Source organism: Hemitrygon akajei, chromosome 15 (genome assembly GCF_048418815.1).
Source record: "Hemitrygon akajei chromosome 15, sHemAka1.3, whole genome shotgun sequence".
NCBI classification, from domain to species: domain Eukaryota; kingdom Metazoa; phylum Chordata; class Chondrichthyes; order Myliobatiformes; family Dasyatidae; genus Hemitrygon; species Hemitrygon akajei.
Genome location: NC_133138.1, coordinates 83,949,140 through 83,971,914, shown reverse-complemented (window position 1 = coordinate 83,971,914; position 22,775 = coordinate 83,949,140). Strand labels below are relative to the sequence as shown.

Sequence of the window (22,775 nt, the reverse complement as noted above, 5' to 3'; positions counted from 1 at the left end):
CACTATATCTTTGTAAGATGTGATGCCAAAGGCTGTTCAAAGTCCTCCAGATTTCGCTTAGCCATGGTCTTCTAAAACTCTACTCCTTCCTGAACCACTAAACATACTTTAAAATGCAAAAGCCAGACACCTGGAGAATTGTGTTCCTCATGCATACAAAGTTGAATGATCTCACATTCTTTAAAAGAAACAGATCTGCTGTAGTTTTGCAAACTAACATATTATTTTAATAACATTGTTTAATGCACTCTTTTGTGGTGTTGATAGGCCTGATACAAAACTTTAATGATGGGATGAGAAGCTATTACAAATATTGTCAATATTTGTATTCTGTGTCAGACAGCAATTTTCATTCAGTTCCATGAGATTCAGCTTTCTTAACCTTGCCTTTACAAAATGACATATAAATAACATCCATAGCAATTCCCAGTCCACTACTTCGGAGACCCCTCCAAAAAGGTTACTCCATCTTAGTTTTACAAATCCATACTGGTTCACTGTGATCAGTTGAAAATTTTTAAGGTCTGTAATTATTGTCTCTCATATTTTTCCATCATTCAATGTCAAATTAATAGATCTGCAATTCCCTGATTTCCCCCTCCTCTCCTTCCCCCCCGCCACTCCGTCATCTTTCCACTCTATCAGCGTGGCTTGCCTAGTTTTTAATTAAAGCATGATTCCCAGGCCTATAGAACCTTGAGTATTTCAAGTATTCTCACCAATTTCCTTCATAAGCCTAAGATAGAAACCCCTCTGGGCTTCCAAAGATTTGTTATTCAATTGTGCCATTATGCTTTGTGGTATTGTTTTGACCACCTGAAAGATCTTTCTCCTGATATTTCCTTCGGTTGCTTAATGCAGAAGCTGCTAATGCCCCTTTCAATTACCTTGAGATTATCTTCAATGCAGAAAGCTACGCCAAGTTAAACTGATCCAAAACACAAGAAAATCTGCAGATGCTTAAAATTCAAACCAGCACACATAAAATGTTTGAGGAACTCAGCAGGCCAGGCAATGTCTATGGAAAAGAGTAAAGACTCATTTGTCCTGATGAAGGGTCTTGGTCCAAAATGTTGACTGTTTACTCTTTACCATAGTTGCTGCCTGGCCTGCTGAGTCCCTTCATCATTTTGTGTGTGTTGCTAAAGTTAAAATGTGGTTACATGGCTTGGACACAAACCAATTTTGCTAACATTCCAATGTAATGTTGAACTGGAAGTGCTCAGATATAAAATTACAAAATTAAAATCTAACCATATTCTATCAGAGCCTGAATATTTGTTTCTGAAAGTGACTCTATCAGAATCAGGTTAATAATCACTGACTTGTATCATAAAAACTGTTTTGCAGCAGCATGCTGTGCTGTACATAAAAACGCTCCAAGATATAATAAGAAATGCACTTAAAAATAAATAGTGCAAAAAGAGAGCAAAGTAGTGAGGTAGCATTCATTGGTTTCATGGACCATTCAGAAATCTGATAGTGGAGGGAAAGCAGTTGTTCCTAAAGCATAGTTTGTGTCTTCAAGCTCAGTACCTTTTCCCTGATGATAGTAAGAAGAAGAGAGCATGTCCTGGATGTTCAGGGTCCTTAATGATGGATGCCACCTTCTTGAGGCATCACCTTTTGTACATGTTCTCAGTAGTGAGGAGGCTAGTACCCATGGTGGAGCTGGATGGATTTGCAATCCTCTGCAGCTTTTTTGATCTTGTGCATTGAAGCCTCCATACCAGACAGTGATGACACCAGTCAGAATGCTCTCCCCAGTACACCTATAGAAATTTGCTAGAATCTCCTCAAACTCCTAACTAAGTATAGTCACTGGCATGTCTTCATCATCATTTCATCAATATGTTGGACCAATGATAGATCATTGGAAATGTTGACACCCAGGAAATTGAAGCTGCTCACTCTTTCCACTGCTAACCTCTTGAGGAGGACTGGTGTGTGTTCTCCTGTCCTCCGCTTCCTTAAGTCCACAATCAATTCCTTGGTTTTTCTAACATTGAGTGGAAGATTGTTGTCACACCACTCATCCAGCCATTTGTATTTGCAGAAAAATGTGTTTTAAAAAAAAACTTGGTCATTGCACATGCATTATTTTGTACAAGGAAGTAGGTCATGTGGGTTAATATTAAGCAAAATATCCCGATAAAGTACTGAGCCAGATCAGCTTGGCCCACCCCAAACATGAGTAGCTATTCAAGATGCATTTTGATGTATAGCATGCAAATGCTATTCCTGACACATGCAGTTATGTGTTTGTGAAGCTGCTTAACCAGGTACTTTACTGCAATCGCAAAGGTGCTGTCTTTCAGTGGATTCTTTAAGCCAAGGCTCCATCTGTTCTTTTGGTGGATTTACAAGGATTAGCCCTTAACAATAATGATCAGTTAGACATAGAGAAAATGTGTATTTACTGTTAAATACCTTTATTATCTCAACTAAAAATCATGTGAGTTTACACAACTGAATACCTGTGTGCATACCCAAGTTTCCCTGATTCTCCATGAACAGTCTAAGAATAGAAATGGTAATACCTGGGAAAGGGTATTCAGTAAGTCAAAAGAGATGATTCTGGACTTCAGGACGGGTAAGACGAAGGAACACATACCAATCCTCATGGAGGGATATGAAGTAGAAAGAATGAGCAGTACAAGTCCTGTGCGTCAAGATCTTTGCGGGCCTAACCTGGTCCCAACATATCGATGCAGCTATAAAGAAGGCAAGTCAGCAACTATAATACATTAGGAGTCTGAAGAGATTTCATATGTCAACAAATATACTCAAAGACTATAGATATACTGTGGAGAGCATTCTGACAGGCTGCATCACTGTCTAGTATGTGGAGGGAGGGGGACTACTGCACAGGACCGGAAGAAACTGCAGAGGGTCGTAAATTTAGTCGGCCCCATCTTCAGGGAGCGGTGTCTCAGAAGGGCAGAGTTCATCATTAAGGAAACCCCGGCAGCCAGAACGTGTCTTTTTCTCATTGTTACCATCAGGTAGGAGGTACAGAAGCCTGAAGGCACACACTCAGCGATTCAGGAACAGCTTCTTCCCCTCTGCCATCCAATTCCTAAGTGGTCATTGAACCCATGAACACTACCTCACTTTTTTAATACATATTATTTCTGTTTTTGCATGATTTTTAATCTATTCGGTATTCATATACTGTGAACGATTTACTTATTATGATACACTGGTGAAATTTGGGAGACTACTAGATAGGTATATGGAGGAATTTAAGGTGGGGGGTTATGTGGGAGGCAGGGTTTAAGGGTCCGCACAACATTGTAGGCTGAAGGGCCTGTGCTGTGCTGTACTATTCTATGTTCTATGTATGTTCTATTATTATTTTTCTTCTACATTATGTGCTTCTGCTGCTGTTAACAAATTTCACGACACATGTTGGTGATAATAAACCTGATTCTGATTTTGCTCTAAGGAGTCTATGCTCTTGACGTAGAGTCCTTCACATCCACAATGGTTGGTCTTCGGAAGGTTGCCGCTGCTTTGCATTTGAAGCTCCTTACTTTTAAACAGTTCAAATGTTGTGTTACAATCTCATTGGCTCAAGGTCATCTGACTGACTTGTCACCTTCTTGTATGTTCCTGCTAAGCCAGCATCCATTTATTGCTCTCTTCTACAAGTGACAACTGGTAATCAATGGCTCTTTGTTCTAAGTCAGTTACCAAACCAATAACTACCTTGAATCACTTAGGGCAGACACAGACGCCACCATTCTCAAACCTGCATGTTGTATCATAACAAAGAACACCTCACAAATAACTTCTTATTTGGAAATGATTCCAGTAGACTACCTGGAGCATCATCGTGTCTACTTTAAAACATTGATTTAGCCAGGCAAAACCATTTCACAAAATGGAGGATGCAGAGCAATTTCACAAACCTCCATTCCTTCGACCTCATGACAACAACAAAGACAATTGCTCTATTTATTTCCATTGTCCTTGATTCATTAAAATTCACTGACTTGCAGAATGCAGTTCCTTCTGGCCAGCAGTGGTTATAGAAAGTTCTTTGAATAGTACTCATGGAATAAACTTATCCCAAGTATTCTGGCAATAATTATCTTTAGAGCACCTTGCTGTGAGAAAATTAGCTCTCCTGTTTCCTGTATTTACATGATTTTAAGTGTTCTGATTTATTTTAAATTTAATAAGAATATTTATTTTTAAAACTTTGTGTTTTAAAATCATGCTTTTTGGTATAAAATTGACATTTTCATTCAGATTTAACTCTGGAAAGTGACAGCCTGGTGCATTTCCTCTCTCAGGAAATGCTTTTGCAAAGCATAGAGTACATCTGTTATAGTGTTACCCAAATTTCTGAAAGCTGCTCCAGAAGCTCCCTTGGTTAAAATCCAGTAAAATTAAACTGGAAGTTTTGATGTTTTGAGAACATCAAAGCTCCTTCCTGTTCTGCTCTCTCAGGGCAATTATGAAACAAATTGGCAACACTTTTCTGGTCATAGGGATGCAAGAGTAACAACGTATGCTATCATCTGAAAGCTGCACTCTGTAACCTGTAGCAGAATATACTTGATACTTCTCAAGTTATGCTGCAGGTTTGTTTCATCATGGTACTCATTTTAATTGTGAAAATGCCTGTTGATGTTATAGCAAATGTTTTGTTGTCAAATTGCATACAGTCAACCCCCACATTAAGTCGGCAGGGATGGGGGGTGTACTTTCTAGAAAGTGGTCCATATCATGATTTTCCATAATATGATGTCTCATCATTTGCTCATGTTGAAAGAAAATTATTCATTTTCTTCCCTTCTTTTCACACACATTCCATGAGAGTGAATTTGATTTCATATTACAAATTTTAAGTAGTATCTTGTGAATTCTGGAAAGGCAAATTTCCACTACCCAAATAGCCTTAAGGTTATTACTTGTATACTAGTGTGAAAGTGAAATTAGCTTACTGGCACACGGTATTCTGTCATACTACAAATCAGATTTCAGATTTCAAATCTGAATATGTTTATATCTTTAGGATGCCATTTTGTTGTTTTGTATAACTAATTTTAATTCTGGTAATAAAACTTCATACACTGAAATACAATATGAGGACTCATCATATTGAGAATTGTTATACTGTAAATGCCAGTAAAGTGAATGTATTTGGGTTGTATAATTTGTGTTAGTGTTAAGCGAAGAATGTAGGAGTGGACATTGGAAGAATTTGAGATTTTTGGTAACAATGGAAATAGAAAAGTGGATCTTAGTTCAACATGATCTGAAGAATGATATATCGTTCTGGACCATTACTTCACAGAAGTATATAAACCTACTTTAGGTAGTTTCCCAGCTTCATTAATTGCTCTCTTAAATCAGTACTAGAATTTAACTGTGTGTATACTTTCTTATCTGGATTATACACTAGTTTGTTTTCTATCCATGTTTCCCCACATTCTTTAGCTCGTGCTTTTTTGAATACATGGTTACATAAGCAAGCACCGAGCAGATCCTCTGTCTCACTTCTGGTGGTGTTATTTACAAGAGGTTATATGCAGTCAGTAAAGTCTTTGCATTTGGGCAGCATTAGATTGTATTTTATATGTTATACTTTTGTCTGTCCCTACATCTGTACCTCTGATCGCCATCCTTTTACCCATCACTATTACCAGCTCTCTCCCTCTATGGTAAGTAAAAGGATTAGGAATACAATAGTTCTTGTGTCTTGGGAGCATTGTCAACCATCTCAGCAAAACTGATGAGAGTCAGTCTATCTTGCATGCTGACCCCTCAATTAGTACTGCACAATGAACATAGTTGTTGTATGTCAGTAATCTCCTTGCTTCAAAAAGGCAACAATTATACCAGTGCCTAAGAAGAATAATGTGGGCTGCCTTAATGACTGTCGCCCAGTAGCACTCACATCCACAGTGATGAAATGTTTTCAGAGGTTGGTCATGACTAGACTGAAATCCTGCCTCAGCAAGGACCTGGACCCATTGCAATTTGCCTATCGCCACAATAGGTCAATGGCAAATGCAATCTCAGTGGCTCTTAACACGGCCTTAGTGCACCTGGACAGCACAAACACCTATGTCAGGATGCTGTTCATCGACTATAGCTCAGCATTTAATGCCATCATTCCCACAATCCTGATTGAAAAGTTACAGAACCTGGGCCTCTGTATTCCCCTCTGCAATTGGATGCTCAGCTTCTTAACTGGAAGAGCACAGTCTGTGCAGATTGGTGATAACATCTCCTCCTCGCTGACGATCAAGACTGGTGCACCTCAAGGGTGTGTACTTAGCCCACTGTTCTACTTTTTCTATACCCATGACTTTGTAGCTAGTCATAGCTCAAGTACCATCTATAAATTTGCCGATGATACAACCATTGTTGGTAGAATCTCAGACGGATGCAAGAGTGCATACAGGAGCGAGATATGCCAACTAGTGGAGTGGTGTCACAGCAACAGCCTTGGACTCAATGTCAGCAAGACGAAAGAGCTGATTGTGGACATCAGGAAAGGTAAGACGAAGGAATACATACCAATCCTCATATGGGGATTTGATATATGAAGTGGAGAGAGTGAGCAGTTTCAAGCTCCTGGATGCAAAGATCTGAGGATCTAACCCGGTCCCAACACACTGATGCAGTTATAAAGAAGGCAAGACAGCAACTGTACTTCATTAGGAGTTTGAAGAGATTTGGTATGTCAACAAATACATTTAAAAACTTCTATTGATGAACAGTGGAGAGCATTCTGACAGGCTGCATCACTGTCAGGTATGGGGGTGGGGGCTAGTACTACACAGGACCAAAAGAAGCTGCCAAGGGTTGTAGATTTAGTCAGCTCCATCTTGGGTACTAGCCTACAAAGTACTCAGGTAATCTTCAAGGAGTGGTGTCTCAGAAAGGCAGGACCTCCAGCACCCAGGGCATGCCCTTTTCTCACTGTTACCATCAGGTAGGAGGTACACAGGCCTGAAGGCACAGACTCAGCAATTCAGGAACAGCTTCTTCCCCTCTGCCATCTGATTCCTAAATGGACATGAACCCTACCTCACTTTTTTAATATATTATTTCTGTTTTATGCACGATTTTTAATCTATTCAATATATGTATACAGTCAGCCCTCCTTATCTGCGAGTTCCGCATCCGCGAATTCAACCAACCACGAATCGAGAAAACCCAGAAGTGCTCTTCCAGCACTTGTTGTTGGAGCATGTACAGACTTTTTTTCCTTGTCATTATTCCCTAAACAATGCAATATAACAACTATTTTATATAGCATTTACATTGTATTAGGTATTATAAGTAATCTAGAGATGAGTATGCGGGAGGATGTTCATGGGTTATCGTGGATCGGGATCGAAAAAATCGGAAGTTCTCTTACTAAGTAAGTCGGAACAGGTACATCTGATATTATTTAGCGTTAGTCAAACGTTTGTTGTAGTATATAGTATATATTTTACCTTTCTATGCATATAATACACTTAAGAACGTATGTTTCAGCGTTGGGAGGATCAAAAACCCAAAACCCAGTAATTAAACCATTGCGTTGCTTAGTAATAATTGTAGCTTTCATCGGGGCAGGCCCTTTCTCACTTTATCCTTTAAAATTGTTCCGATCATTGACCGACGTAGCCTAATGCTTTTCCAGTGACCGATGGCGTTTCACCTCTTTCCGATCCCTTTATTATTTCCACTTTAATTTCAATCGTGATTATTTTCGTGAACAGAAACACTGCAGATTCAGAACTGCACCGCCGAGTCCTAATGTCCACCGCACTGAGACAGGTTAAATAAGGGACTTGAGCATCCACATTTTTTGGTATCCGCGAGGGGTCCCGGAACCAATCCCTCGCAGATAAGGAGGGCCGACTACTGTAATTGATTTACTTATTTATCTATTATTTTATTTTTTTCTTCTATATCATGTATTGCATTGAACTGCTGCTGCTAAGTTAACAAATTTCACGACACATGCCAGTGATAATAAACCTGATTCTGATTCATCGTTGCTCTAAAAGGTTTTGCTGAGAATAGCATCTTTAAAATTATCACCAAAACAGTCTTAAATTTGAGTTTCTCTTGTCACTGCAATCATTGAGATTTTGCACCACTAGAATTTTACTCAGCTCTTCAAAATAAAAACATCTTTAGAAGCCAACTATAAAAACATTACAGTGTCATTCTTCTGAACGCATTCACTGCACACAGCAGCAAAATAGTCTACTTTTCCACAGCTTTAGTTCCTATAGTGCATCATAATGTACTCGTGAAAGAGAGCAGTAAATCCAGGTGCTGGGGGGAACCTAGTATGCAGCATCTAATTCATTCTGCAGCATTAGATTATAGCCTATCAGTTTGCTTCCAGGTAATAATTATTTGTATAGGCCTATCAAGTAGACGCTGCCAGCACACAGTAAAAGATTAATGAACCTTGTCTCATTTAAAAATGTTAAATCCTGCATTTGACTAGTTACAGTACTCATACCTTTTAAGTACATTTTTAAAAAAAAATCTAATCTGACAGCAACCATTCAGAAATACTTAATGTTGAAATTGATGAGGAGAAAGAAAGTGAGTTGGTGGGGTGTGGGGAGTTGCTAAGGAGAGAAACTTATAATTCATAAGTCCATGACTAATCTTGCATATTGTGCTTATTAAGAATCCAGTGTTAATAATTTTAATATATATAATAATTAGTCTCGGGAAGATGATTTTCCTCGTGTTCATTTTGTGCGATTCTACGTACATAGTTTTAAATGCTACTTGATGCATATACTTATAATAGGTTTATATAACCTAAATGCTTTTAAGGCCTCATAACCATTCAAAAATGATTAATCTAGGTTGAATGTTATTTCTAGAGGGACCATGAGTGTTACAAAAGGATTAATCAAATTTGAAAAATGATTTCTAAAGGGACTGAAAGTGTTCAGCAATGATTAATCTTCTTTGAGAAATGATTTCCGAAGGGGCTATTACTAGTGCTGTGCGGTCTCTAAATTAATACAGGAAAAGACAGCTCAAAGCTGATTATTTGTCCAGCAAGTGTCTGAGTTGTGAGTTTCATTCTGGTAAAATGAGTGTATTTGACTTGATCAACAATTGATTTTGCACAACTGCAAAAGAAGTCATCTGAATTCTGTTTATCTTTGCATCTTTCCTCCTGCTCTGTTCTACCCCTTCCCTAATAATCATTGAGAATACTGCTCAGTGGTCCTAAGCCTTGTTGAACAATGAGACCGGGTTTGATCTCTGAACTGGATTAGGTTCACTAGAGTGAGGATGCTGCTGCTGTCAGCAGTAATGGAGGTAGGAACTGGTGGAAATATCCTGGAATGTTCCCTTCCATTGACACCTTGTGAAACTTACAATTACAAATGCCTGCTTTTGTAGAACACTGACATTCACAGTAAGTATGGTCTTACAGACAAAGCAATAAATATCTCTTGTGAAATCATTGAATGAGAGAGAAGAGTAATATTAATGGAAGGAAAAATCAAGTAAGGGAATATCTGCATCTTCCTCATCAAAAGAACCAATTTCCTTTTGTTCAGAACAATCAGTGTAGTCGTAGTGGAAAATTAGATGGCACTTCATTGGAATGGTGGTGAGCATGGAATAGGTGTCCAAATATTATTGAAAAAGAGTTATAAAGGAACATTTTAAGATGCATTGAAGTTTACTGAAGGCACCACTATGAATAATGGAATGATGAAATGGGTACGTAGGGTCATATCTGGAAAACTCTGTATTCCTCAGTGAATCGAAGACTGGAGGAAGTTTCAAACCTAAGAAGTAGTAAAGCCATGGAAAGATGTGGAAATAAGATTAAGAGTTTTAAAATCCTAGGATTGGGAAGGATATAGTGAAATTATGTAAATGATATATTCCTTTTACTTTTGAACTTTAAAAATTATTTTTCCAACTGTACATAAACTAATGAATACCTTAACACCTTAGCACAGCAGAAGTGTAAAGTGGAATAATCCAATTACCTGTATAATTTTGTAAAACAATTTCTTGATCTTGATGGTCATACTTATTTTTTTTTAAACTTGAATTTTAAGCTGCTATTTGTAAATTTTTGCCTTACATACAGCGTTTCAGTTTAGAGTTGCAGTGGGGTGGGATCCAGAGTGACATGGTGGATAATGGAGTGATTATAGGAAAAGATGTTAAGCCTACATACAAAGACAGGACTCAAAAGGTTGAGTATACTGGGAATAATGTTCTGAGTTGTATTTTTTTCAGTGTAAGGAGTATTGTAAGTAAAGTGGATAAGCTTAGACCACCTTCAAAAGGCGATGTTTCAAAAAGGCAGCAACCATCATTAAGGACCCATATTACTCAGGACATACCCTCTTCTCATTGCTACCATCAAGGAGGAGTTATATGTAGGAGCCTGAAGACACACTCAGCATTTTAGAAACAGCTTCTTCCACTCTGCCATCAGATTTCTGAATGGACAATATACACATAAATACTACCTCAGTATTTTTTCTTTTCCTTTTCTTTTTGCACTACCTATTTTATATATAGTAATTTATCATTTTTATTATTATGTTTTGCAAAGTGCTGCTCCCACTAACTATGTTTCACAACATATACCAGTGATATTGAATCTGACTCCATGAATCAGCACATGAAATTAGAACATTGTAGCTGCTATTGAGAATTGGTTGCGGTTGGAGGATTAGTTTCTTTCCAATTCAGTAAAATGGATCTTCTAGCCATTAGTGTAATAAATGCAATCATTCGTTGGGATGAAGCGGATAAACACTTATTATCTATCATTGATAGGCCAAAAATTGCAGTAAAAGGATGTGGTTGGAGATTAATATTTAAAACTCTTGAAATAATATTAAAAATATCTTTCCAGTAGTTTTGTAAACAAGGACAAGACCAAAACATATGAGTCAACGAAGCTATATCAGAATGACATCTATCACAGGTTGGATTAACATACGAATAAAATCGAGCAAGTTTATCTTTAGACATGTGAGCTCTATGTACAACCTTAAATTGTATTAGAGCATGTTTAGCACAGATAGAGGATGAGTTTACCAATAATAAAATTTTTTCCCATTGCTCAGCAGATATAGGGCAATGCAGTTCTTCCTGCCATTCCTTCTTAATTTTTTCAGATATATCTGGATGTAGATTCATAATCATATTATAAATGATAGCAACTAAGCCCTTTTGACAAGGATTAAGAGCTAAAATTCTTTCTGTAATGTCCAATGGACATTCTTTCGAAAAAGACTTTAGTTCATTATATAAAAAATTTCTAACTTGTAGATATCTAAAAAAATGGGTTTTAGATAAATTATATTTATTAGATAACTGTTCGAAGGACATAATGTTATCATCCAAAAACAGATCACGAAAACATGTTATACCTTTTGTTTTCCATAAATAAAAGGCTTGATCTATGGAAGATGGTCGAAAAAAGTAATTAGATGTTATAGGACTTGACAGTATAAACTGTCTAGAAGATCCATTTTACTGAATTGGAAAGAAACTAATCCTCCAACTGTATTTCAGTGGTTTTCCCAAACTATTTCCTGTTTAAGTTTAGAAAAAATTAGAAGTGTGGTTTTTGATTCTTCAGTTAAATTTGAGGAAACTTGGAGACCATTTATTCAGCATTTTCATATGAATTAAACGGTCTGATCCTGAACCTTATTGCCACTATCCTGAATTGTGTGGATGGAGGTTGGGAGTCATAGGCACTACTGTATATATATAACATTATGCGATTGCCCATGTTGGTTAGTTTTTTTTTTATTTAGTTGTTGTTGTTTTCTTTTGGGGGTTTTTTTTTTTCTCTTAAATCATTTATATTATAATATGAGTTTGAGAGATTCTATGTATGGATCAATATATATTTGAATGTCAATCAATCTATTATGTACTCTCAAATGTCTTGTAATAATATTTTTCTGTTTTTTTAAAAAATTAATAAAAAGATTTGGAAAAAGAAAAGAATTGGTTGCGGTAAGGGCAGAACTGATAGCACAATGTTCCAAGGTTCTGTTGTTTTAGACATAGAGCGGGTGGGATTAAAGGGGGATTGGTGGTATTGCTGGTCAGGGAAAATGTCCCTGTTAAGGAATGAGACAGGAGAGGTGACAAAAGTGTGTGTAAGGGAACACTTTGGATCTAGTGGTTGTAATTCCATTAGTTTTAATATAATTGTAACGACGGATAGGTCTGGTCCTAGGGTTGAGATTGAGAAAAGACAATTTTCATGGTATTGGAAAGGATCTGGCAAGTCTGACAAAGGTACACTTGTTAAGTAGAAAGCCTTCAAAAGTGAAATTTTCAGAGTTCAGAAAACCTAATATGTTTAAGGAACCGTGGTTTTCAAAGGATAATGAGGACCCTGGTTAAGAAGAAGGAGGTGCGTAGCATACTTGAGGATCATAAGAAATGCAAGACTACACTTAAGAGGATCAGGGTGATAATGTGATAAATTGGATCAGCAGATTTGCAGATGACACCAAGACTGGGGGTGTAGTGGACAGTGAGAAAGTCTATCAAAGCTTGCAGGAAGATCTGGACCATCTGAAAAAAATAAGATGAAAAATGGCAGATGAAATTTAACATAGACGTGTTAGGTTGTGCAGTTTGGAAGTAAATCACTAAGGAATATGGTAGAACAAAGGAATCTGGGAATACAGATTCTTAATTCCTTGAAAGTGGCATCACCGGTAGTAGGATTATAAAGAAACCTTTTGGCAGATTTGCCTGCATAAATTAAAGTATTAAGTACAGGACTCTGAGATTTATGTTGAAGTTGTATAAAACATTAAGACCTAATTTGGAGTATTGTATGCAGTTCTGGTCACCTACCTACAGGAAAGATATCAATAAGATTGAAAGAATGCAGGTGAAATGTACAAGGATGTTGCCGTACTTGAGGTTACCTGAGTTACAGGGAAAGGTTGAATTGTTTTGGGCTATTATATATGCAAAATTATGAGAGGTACAGATCAGGTAAATGCCAGCAGACATTTTCCATTGATGTTGTGCGCCTAGAACTAGAGGTCATGGGTTAAAGGTGAATAATGAAATGCTTAAGGACAGCATGAGGGGAAACTTCACTCAGAGCGTGTTGACAGCATGGAACAAGCTGTCAGCGGAAGTGATGAATAGGGGTTCAATTTCAACATTTAAGAGAAATTTGGATAAGTGCATGAATGAGAAAGGTAAGGAGAGATATGGCCAGGTGCAGGTCAACGGGACAAGATTGAATAATAGTTTGGCATGTAGATGGGCCAAAGAGCATGTTTCTATGCTGTAGTGTTCTTCGACTCTGACATCATTACTATTGTATTTTCCTTTGATAGCAAATCCATGTGCAGGTAACGAGGTGAGATCCAAGAGGGATTTCAAAATTGTTTGGAATGGTGTGTTTGCAGATGTACGGTAGCAAGAAAAATGTTTGTGAACTCTTTTGCTGTTACTTTGTATTCTGCATTAATAACTCATAAATGTGCTCTGATCTTCATCTGTCACAATAATAGACAAACATAATCTGCCCAAACTAATAACACACAAACTTTAAGCCATTTTATTTCCTTCATCGTGAATCCTTTGCACAAGGCACCTTTCAGCTGGGATCAGCAGTAAAATCACGTCTTCGAAGAAATCAGTTTTCAGGGAAGTCTCTCCTTACTGACTGTATAAATCACTTGGACTTTTGGATTTACCTCTTTAAGAACTTTTAAGTACTTTTCATGTCTTTATTGAACACATTGTTTAATCATTCACAGTCCAGGCTGGAAAAAGTATGTGAACCCTTGTATTTAATAACTGGTAGAACCTCCTTAGCAGCAGTAACCTCCACCAAACATTTCCTGTAGAAACTGATGTTGCGACATTTGCAACACAGCATATTAAATTGAGTCTGGTTTTATAAACAAACATAAACATTTATTAAACCCTGCTCAACAAAAGTGAAAAGTAAACAAACAACTAACTTAACCAGAAGTTAACTGCTATACGGCAATTTAACAAACAGCCAAACTCTGGAATAGTTCTTAAAGAGGTAAATGCGAACAAATCCAAAAGTCCAAGTGATTTATACAGTCAGTAAAGAGAGACTTCCCTGAAAACTGATTTCTTCGAAGACGTGACGTTACTGCTGATCCCAGCCGAAAGGTGCCTTGTCCAAAGGATTCATGATGAAGGAAATAAAACGGCTTAAAGGAACTGACCTTTCTGCTGGAGAGTGAACACTGCACAAACCTTTCGGATCTTGCAGGGGTTATCTCAGATACAGGTCACTATACCTGAACGAAGATTCAATAAGGTCAATCCTTTACAAAATCGCCGAACAACACCAACTTTACTCAGTCATTCGGGTTCCCGTACTTTGGTAAGGTCTTCACTCTCCAATACTAGACTGTAGAGGTAAAACAAGGTGTACAAACAAAAACTGGCAAAAATTGGCGAAACTGCTGGCACAACGGTTTGCACCTTACGATAGGAAGTAAAAACTCCACTTTAAAACGAAACTGCGTCATGAGACGAATATGCAGCAAAACTAACTAATGAACTACCCGCGTGACAACAGGGGCTTCCCCTTATATACCTGTTGGAACGTGCCATCATGTGACCTCACACCGGTGGGAAAATTACATCATGGCCTCATTGGCAGGAAAATTACATCACCCCACCATCACAAGACAATTACATCATGCTCATAAGATACTCAATTACATCATCCCACTCACAAGACCATTACATCATCCCACTGTCCCATGTTCAAACTGTGGGTATGTAACACTGATCATACAAAACTGTTTCCATTCATCAATGACTCTGGGATATATTGCATGAACAGCGCTCTTCAGGTCATGCCACAGCATCACAATTCGGTTAAAGACTGGACTCTAACTTGGCCATTCCAAAACACGAATTTTCTTCTTTTTAAGCCATTCTTGATAAACTCTTGTGTTTCGGATCATTGTTTTGCATCATCCAACTTGTATTAAGCGTCAGGTGTCGGATCACTCCCCTGTCATTCTCCTGTAAGATGTCTTTCTTGATGCAATTTTGAATTCATTGTTCCTTCAACAATTGCAAGCTGTCTAGGTCCTGAAGCAGCAAAGCAGCTCCAAACAATGATGCTGCTTCCATTATGCTTCACAGGTGGGATAAGGTTTTGTTGTTGATGTTCAGTGCCCTTTTTCTTTCAGACATAATGGTGTGCATTTCTGCCAAGAAGTTCAACATCTGTCTGATCTGTCAATGGAATCTTGTCCCAGAAGCGGTGTGGAACATCCAGGTGAACTTATGCAAACTTGAGACGTGAAACAATAATTTTTTTTTTGGAGAGCAGTATTTTCCTCCATGGTGTCCTTCCATGAACGGCATTCTTGTACAGTGTTTTTCTTATAGTGGACACACAAACAGATCCTTTAGCAAGTTCTAGAGATTTCTGCAGGTCTTTTGCTATTAGCCCTGGGTTCTTATACACCTCATTCAACATTGCAAGTTGTGCTTTTGGTGTGATTTTTGCAGGAAACCCACACCTATGGACAGTACCAACAGTACTGAATTTCCTCCATTTGCTGACAATTTCTCTTACTGAGCACTGATGAGCACTCAGGTCTTTAGAACTGCTTTTGTAGCCTTTTCCAACTTGATGCATCTCCACAATTATTCTTCTAACGTCCTATGAAAGTTGCATTGATCGAGACATAGTGTACACAAACAGGTCTTTCTTGAGAAGAGCAGGCTTTGTCAGTAACCTGACTTTGTGTCTTTTTTTATAGGGCAGGGCACCTCTGCAATTCATACCTCTGATCTCATCTCATTGATTGGATCATCTGACTCCAGATAACTTTTGTAGAAGGCATGACCCCAGTGGTTCACATACATTTTTGAACTTAGACTATCATTGTTTAAATGGTGTACTCAATATTGTTGAGAAGAAATACAGTTGTCTGTGTATTGTTAGTTTAGGCAGATTCTGTTTGTCTATTATTATGACTTAGATGAAGATGATACCCCATTTTATAATTAATGCAGAAAACCAAGTAATTGTAAAGTTACTGACGGAGCCTGCTCTTCTCAAGAACAATCTGTTTATGTGCACCATGCCTCGATCAAAGCAACTTTCCAAAGACTTTAGAAGAAACATTGTAGAGCTGCATGAAGCTGGAAAAGGCTACAAAAGCATTTCTAAAGAACTGAGTGTTAGTCAATCCACAGTAAGAGAAATTTACCTACAAATGGAGGAAATTCAGTAGCTACTCTCTCTAGTAGGTATCCTGCAAAGATGACACCAAAAGCACAATGTGCAGTACTGAAGGAGGTGAAACAGAACCCAAGGGTAACAGCAAAGGACTTGAAGAAACTTCTAGAACTTGCTGATGTTTCTGTATATTTGTCCTCTATAAGAAAGGCAACGAGAATGGTATTCATGGAGGACACTGAAGAAAACCACTGCTCTCCGAAAATAACATTGCCGCACATCTCAAGTTTGCGAAAGGTCACCTGGATGTTCCACAATGCCTCTGGGACAACATTCTGTGGACAGATGAGACAAAAGTTGAACAACTTGGCAGAAATGCACACTGCTATGTTTGGAGGAAAAAGGGTACTGCACACCAACACCAAAACCTCATCCCAACTGTGAAGCCTGATGGAAGGAGCATCATAGTTTGGAGGTGCTTTGCTGCCTTGGGGACTGGACAGCTTGCAATCATTGAGGGAATAATGAATTCAAAATTGTATCAAGACATTTTGCAGGAGATGGTCAAGGTAGCAATCCATCACCTTAAGCTTAATAGAAGTTGGATGATGCAACAAGATGATGATCAGAAACACAAGAGTAAATCAACAACAGATTTACTTTTTTTTTGAAAGAAAAATGATGATGATTCCTGTTTTGGAATGGCCAAGTCAGAGTCCACATCTTAATCCAATTGAGATGCTGTGGCATAACCTGAAGAGGGCAGTTCATACAAGGTATCCTAGAAACACTGATGAACTGAAGCAGTTTTGTATAGAGGAATGATCTAAAATTCCTCCTCACTATTGTGCAAGTTTGATCAGACATCAGGAAATGTTTGGTGAAGGTTACTGCTGCTAAAGGAGGTTCTACCAGTTATTATATAGAAGGGTTCACATACTTTTCCCAGCCTGAACAGTGAATGATTGAACGATACGTTCAATATGACATGAAAAGTACAATTGCTTGCATGTTATTAGTTTAGGCAGATTGTGCTTGTGTATTATTGTGACCTAGGTGAAGATCAAAGCACATTTTATGAGTAATTAATGCAGAAAACCACATAATTACAAAGGGTCCATAAACTCTTGCAACTCTATATTCCAAAATCTGAAACACTTCCATCTCCAAGTATTCGGATAAGAGGTACTCAGCCTGTAATGAAATGCGGAAAAGCTTTGCCATGGGGTACACTGAATAGAGGCAATTGGATGTTTTATGCAAATGTATTTAAAGCAAAGGAATATCTAGGGATATGGGAGACTGCTGTTGGAAAAGGTTGCTATATGCTGGGAGCTGAAAATTCCCCTGTACCATAAATGTGTCTTTAGTACTGGCCTAAACCGCAACAAAAAATCACTGATTCACAGTAGTACGTACCATGATATTTTCCAGACGAGAATGTTGTGCAAAATTTGAAGCTTTCTGATTTAAAATATGAAACTACTTGAAACACTTGAATTTCTGTTTACGTTTACTTCCAAAGGGGCTTATAGGAATGTAATAGTTTGGGGTCATTTGATTTCATCCTTTCTCCCCTTCACTCACTCTGCACTCACACAACTCCATTTAAAATACATCTCCGGTGGTTATACAGAAACATACTGAAAAAATCCTACACATGATACTTCGGCCTCACCAAATCAAGCTCCAATAGCAATCAAGCAACTTTGGGTGTTACAATTGACCCAGATGTGGTTTTTTTTTATTGTGGAGAGTAAAGCAAATTATCTGTTAACTTGTTGGAGGTTTTTGAATTTTATGTGCTGGAGATACTTGGTGGAAACTAATTCAAATTGTCCCAGTGTATGTACCTGATACTTCACATAGGAGCATTGCTGGAAAGGGCAGTATTTAACCTGGGCAATTATTTTGAGGAGTGAGAACATTTGGTCTTTAATTCCATCTGAAATATACTGTCGGAAAATGATGGGTAGCAGATGCTGTTTTCATTCGTGATTAATTTACTCGTTTTGCACTCAGATTTTGTTAAATGGGTCGATGACTCGGGTTAGCTGTTTCTGCAGTTGTTAAAATTAATAGCAATGCAACCTGGAATTACTTGGAAACAAACGCTCTGGATTTGAAGCAAAGTGATTCTGACAAATACTGGCAAAAATGATTTTTGCTTTACTTAGTTTTAGAATCCTTTGAGTTGGTAGTTTGCAGTTAGGGCAGCTTTACTGACAGAACAGTTCAGTCCAAATTTTGTTTAAGATCCTTCAATAGAGATTTATGGAAATTACCCACTCAAACCAACTTGTTTTTGTTACTGTAGTACTGATTCCAAGTATATTTGAACTCCCTCACAATCTCCTCACTTCCATCTGCCTCTGCTAATGTTTTACAGTTACTGTTATGCTCCTCACTTTCCACCAGAAATAAGGATTAATAATCTGTACGTGGCTGTGTGTATGAGTGAGAAATGTTTACATACCTGGAGAGTTTCTTGCAGTTTAGAATTAGCACCTTGAGATAATGCTTATATGATTAAGCAGGGTTTCAATTTAACATGCCATTTGGCAAATGGAATTTAAAGTGGCATTCATTCCCTGTCACAGCCTACTCCAAAGAGGAATCATCCATTGTTCTGAAAGTATAACTATTCATTTGTAATATAAAATGGAAAAAAATACAAGTGGAAACTAATCATTCGTTATGTGCCACTTTGAGTGATGTAGGCAATCGTGGTCTTTTCATGACAGTGATTGTTCTTGACAATCTTTTCTACAGGAGTGGTTTGCAGTTGCCGTCTTCTGGACAGTGTCTTTACAGGACGGGTGACCCCAGCCATTATCAATACCCTTCAGATTGTCTGGTGTCAGTGGTCACATAACCAGGGTTTGTGATATGCACCAGCTGCTCAAACAACCATCCATCAATCACTTGCTCCTCTAGCTTCACGTAATCTTGATTGGGGAGCAAAGCAGGTGATAGACCTTGCTCAAGGGTGACCTGCAGGCTAGTGGAGGGAAGGAGCGTCTTACACATCCTTTGATAGAAACTTGTCTCCATCTCACTACCTGCAAGAAACTAATACACCTAAAATTTTAAAACAGTCTTCCCATTTATTGGCTCTATTAAGAAGGGAAAAATTCAACTTCACAAAAATATTTAAGTCAGGGAATGAAAAATTAATCTATAGCTTTGACACAGTACTGTGCTACCTTGATATAAGCAAATAAACTGCAGGAGCATATAGTCTGGAAGAGATATTATCTGGAGATGTGAGCATGTCAAGTCTGTTTTGACTCTAGTTCTTTGATCTGCTAAGCTTGCTCAATATTACCCTTTTTGTTGTAGGCACATCAGCTAGTAGCAGTGCTGATTTTGGTGAATGGAGTGCCTTCAACCAAGCCCAGTCCGGTCAGGCCAATATGTCAAGTGGGGACCTTTACAATAATATGCAGCATGCTGTTGTCCAACCTCCTGCAGCTACTGTGGAGCTGTTTGATCTGAATATTGGTATGCAGTCAACCATGACCTCATCCCAGAGCTTGAACTTTGCTATGTCAGCTAACAACACCTTACCTATAACTGGAACCAGTATGCCCATGTCCAGATCCCAGGTGAGTACAAGCTTGTGATCAGTTGTTACAGTCATGTAGGTTGGAATTTGCCTGTCTGGTCCAACTCCTTATGAATAAATATAAAAGGTCATGTCCAGAAGTGTCTATTGCTAGTTCTGAAGTGCTAGTAATGGCAGCCATATTATTGTTAAGAGTTGTTAACGGAGGCAAAAAATGTAGGGATCTCAAAGACTATTAGACATAGGAGCAGAATTATGCTATTTGGCCCATCTAATATACTCTGCCATTACATCATGGCAAATCCATTTCCCTCTTAAACTCATTCTCCTATATTATAATCTTTCATGCCTTGACTAATCAAGAGCCTGTCAACCTCTGCCATAAATGCACTCAATTACCTGGCCTCCACAGCCACATTACATGTTGCAATGAATTCCACAGATTCACCACCCTCTGGCTAAACAAATTCCTTATCATCTCCATTCTAAATAGACACCTCTCTCTTTTAAGGCTGTGTCTTCTAGTTCTAGATTCTCTCACCATAGGAAACATCCTCTCCACATCTACTCTATATAGACCTTTCAACATTTGATAATTTTCAATGAGACTCCCAGACTCCCCCCCCCCCCAACCCCATCATTGTTCTAGATTCCGTCAAGTAAAGACTAAGAGCCATCAGTTGCCCCTTATCCAAGAAGCCTTTCATTCCCAGAATAATTCTCATGAACCTCCTCTGAACTCTCTCAAATATCAGCACATCCTTTCTTCAACAAGAGGCCCAAAACTGCTCTAAATACTCCAAGTGAGGCCTCATCAGTGCCTTATAATGCTTCAGCTTGTTTTTATATTCATGTCCTCTGGAAATTAATGCTAACATTGCAGTTGGCTTCCTCACCACTGACTCAACCTACAAACTAACCTGGAGGGGATCCTGCACAAGGACTCCCAAGCCCTTTGTACTTTAGATTTTTGAATGTTTTCTCCATTTAAAAAAATAGTTCATAGTTTTATTCCTTCTACTAAAATGCATGATCATACACTTCCCGACACTGTATTCCATTTACCACACCTTTGCCCGTTCTCATAATCTGTCCAAGTCCTTCTGCAGCCTCCCTGATTCCGATTTCTTCCTCTCCACCTATGTCCGCACATAACGTAAAAAGAAATGGTCTCAACATCAGCCCCTACCAGAAAAGACTCCCTTTATTCCCACCTCTGAGCTCTTATCTTATTAAGCAGCCTCATGCAGGACTTTGTCTTCTGAAAATCCAAATATACAGCATCCACTGATTTTCCTATGTTTATGCTGCTTATTTCCACAAAGGATTCTAGCAGGTTTGTCAGGCAAGAGCTTCCCTTAAGGAAGCCATGCTGATCTTTACCATGGGCCTCCAAGTACCCTGAAATTACATACTTAACAATTGCCACCAAGATCTTCCCAACCTCTGAAGTCAGGCTAACTGGCCTGTAATTTCCGTTCTTCTGCCTTCCTCCATTTTTGAAGAGTGGAGTGACTTTGCAATCTTCAAGTCATCTGGAACCATTCCAAAATTCTTTAAAGATCATTACTAATGCCTTCACAATTTTTTCAGCTACCTCTTTCAGAAACCTGAGGTGTAGTCCATTTGGTCCAGGTGACTTATGTACCTTCTGACCTTTTAGTTTCCAAGCACCTTCTCCCTAGAAATAACAACTGAACTCATTTCTACCCCCGACACTCTCAAGCATCAGAATCAGATTTAATGTCACTAGGGTGTGTTGTGAAATTTGTTAACTTTATGGCAGCAGTACAATGAAATACATGATAAATATAGAGGAAAAAACTGAAATACATTAAGAATATCTATGTCTATTAAATAGTTAAGTTAAAATAACTAGTGCAAAATAACAAATAAAGTAGTGAGGTAATGTTCATAGGTTCAATGTCCATTTAGAATTCAGATGACAGAGGTAAAGAAGCTGTTCCTGAATTGCTGAGAGTGTACCTTCAGACTTCTGTCCTCCTTCCCGACAGTAATGGTGTGAAAACAGCATGTTCTGGGTGATGGAGGTCCTTAATGATGGACGTCGCCTTCCTAAGGCACCGCTCCTTGAAGTTATCTTGGATACTATAGAGGCTGGTACCCATGATAGAACTGACTAATTTTACAATTTTCCGCAACTTACTTCGATTTTGTGCAGTGCCCCCCACCGGACAGTGATATAGCCAGGCAGAATGCTTTCCATGGTACATTTGTTGAAGTTTTCAAGTGTTTTAGTTAAAAAACTGAATCTCTTCAAACTCCTTTTGAAATATAGTCGCTGTCTTGCCTTCTTTATAGCTGCACCAATATGTTGCGTCCAAGTTAGGTCCTCAGATATATTCACACCCAGGAACTTGAAATTGCTCACTCTCCACTTCCGATCCTTCTATGAGGATTGGTTTGTGTTCCCTTGTCTTACCCTTGATGTCACCAGTCAGCTCTCATCTTACTGATGTTGAGGGCAAAGTTGTTGTTGTGATACCACTCAAGTAACTGGTATATATCGCTCCTGTACGCCCTTCCGTTACCATCTGACATTCTGCCAACAATGTTTCTATCATCAACAAAACTATAGATGCTGGCATACTGCTTGTGTCTTCCAGAGTAAAGACTGATTGCTCAGTTCATCTGCTATTTCTTTGCTCCCTCCCCCCATTATTGTGCGGCTCGAGTAGCCGCAGTACTCGCAATGGATACAATTAAATATTCCTGTTTCAGCCTGATACAGCTAAATAGCACAACTGCATCTAAGTCAGAACAGTCAACAAAGGTGTCTTAATGTGTTTAAATGAATTATCACTGCTCAAAACTGAGGGAAACAACACTGATTGTGGTCGGAAGTGTCCATGGCGGACACCTCGGAGGAAGCGCGAGTGTAGAGCAGGGTTACGAGTGTGTTTAAGGAGACGTTAATTTAAACTCCCTATACTGACTATCTTGTTGGCGAACGTGCAGTCTCTGGTGAATAAAATT

The 22,775-nt window shown here is 38.4% G+C and overlaps 1 protein-coding gene across 1 annotated transcript in view; it reads left to right on the top strand.

Moving 5' to 3' along the window:
- Positions 1-22,775, top strand: part of clint1a (clathrin interactor 1a) — a 180,632-nt gene that overhangs the window by 132,237 nt on the left and 25,620 nt on the right. The window contains exon 10 of the mRNA XM_073067888.1: positions 19,553-19,818. Within this exon, the coding sequence (XP_072923989.1) occupies positions 19,553-19,818 (266 nt within the window). The remainder of the gene's footprint in view (positions 1-19,552; positions 19,819-22,775) is intronic.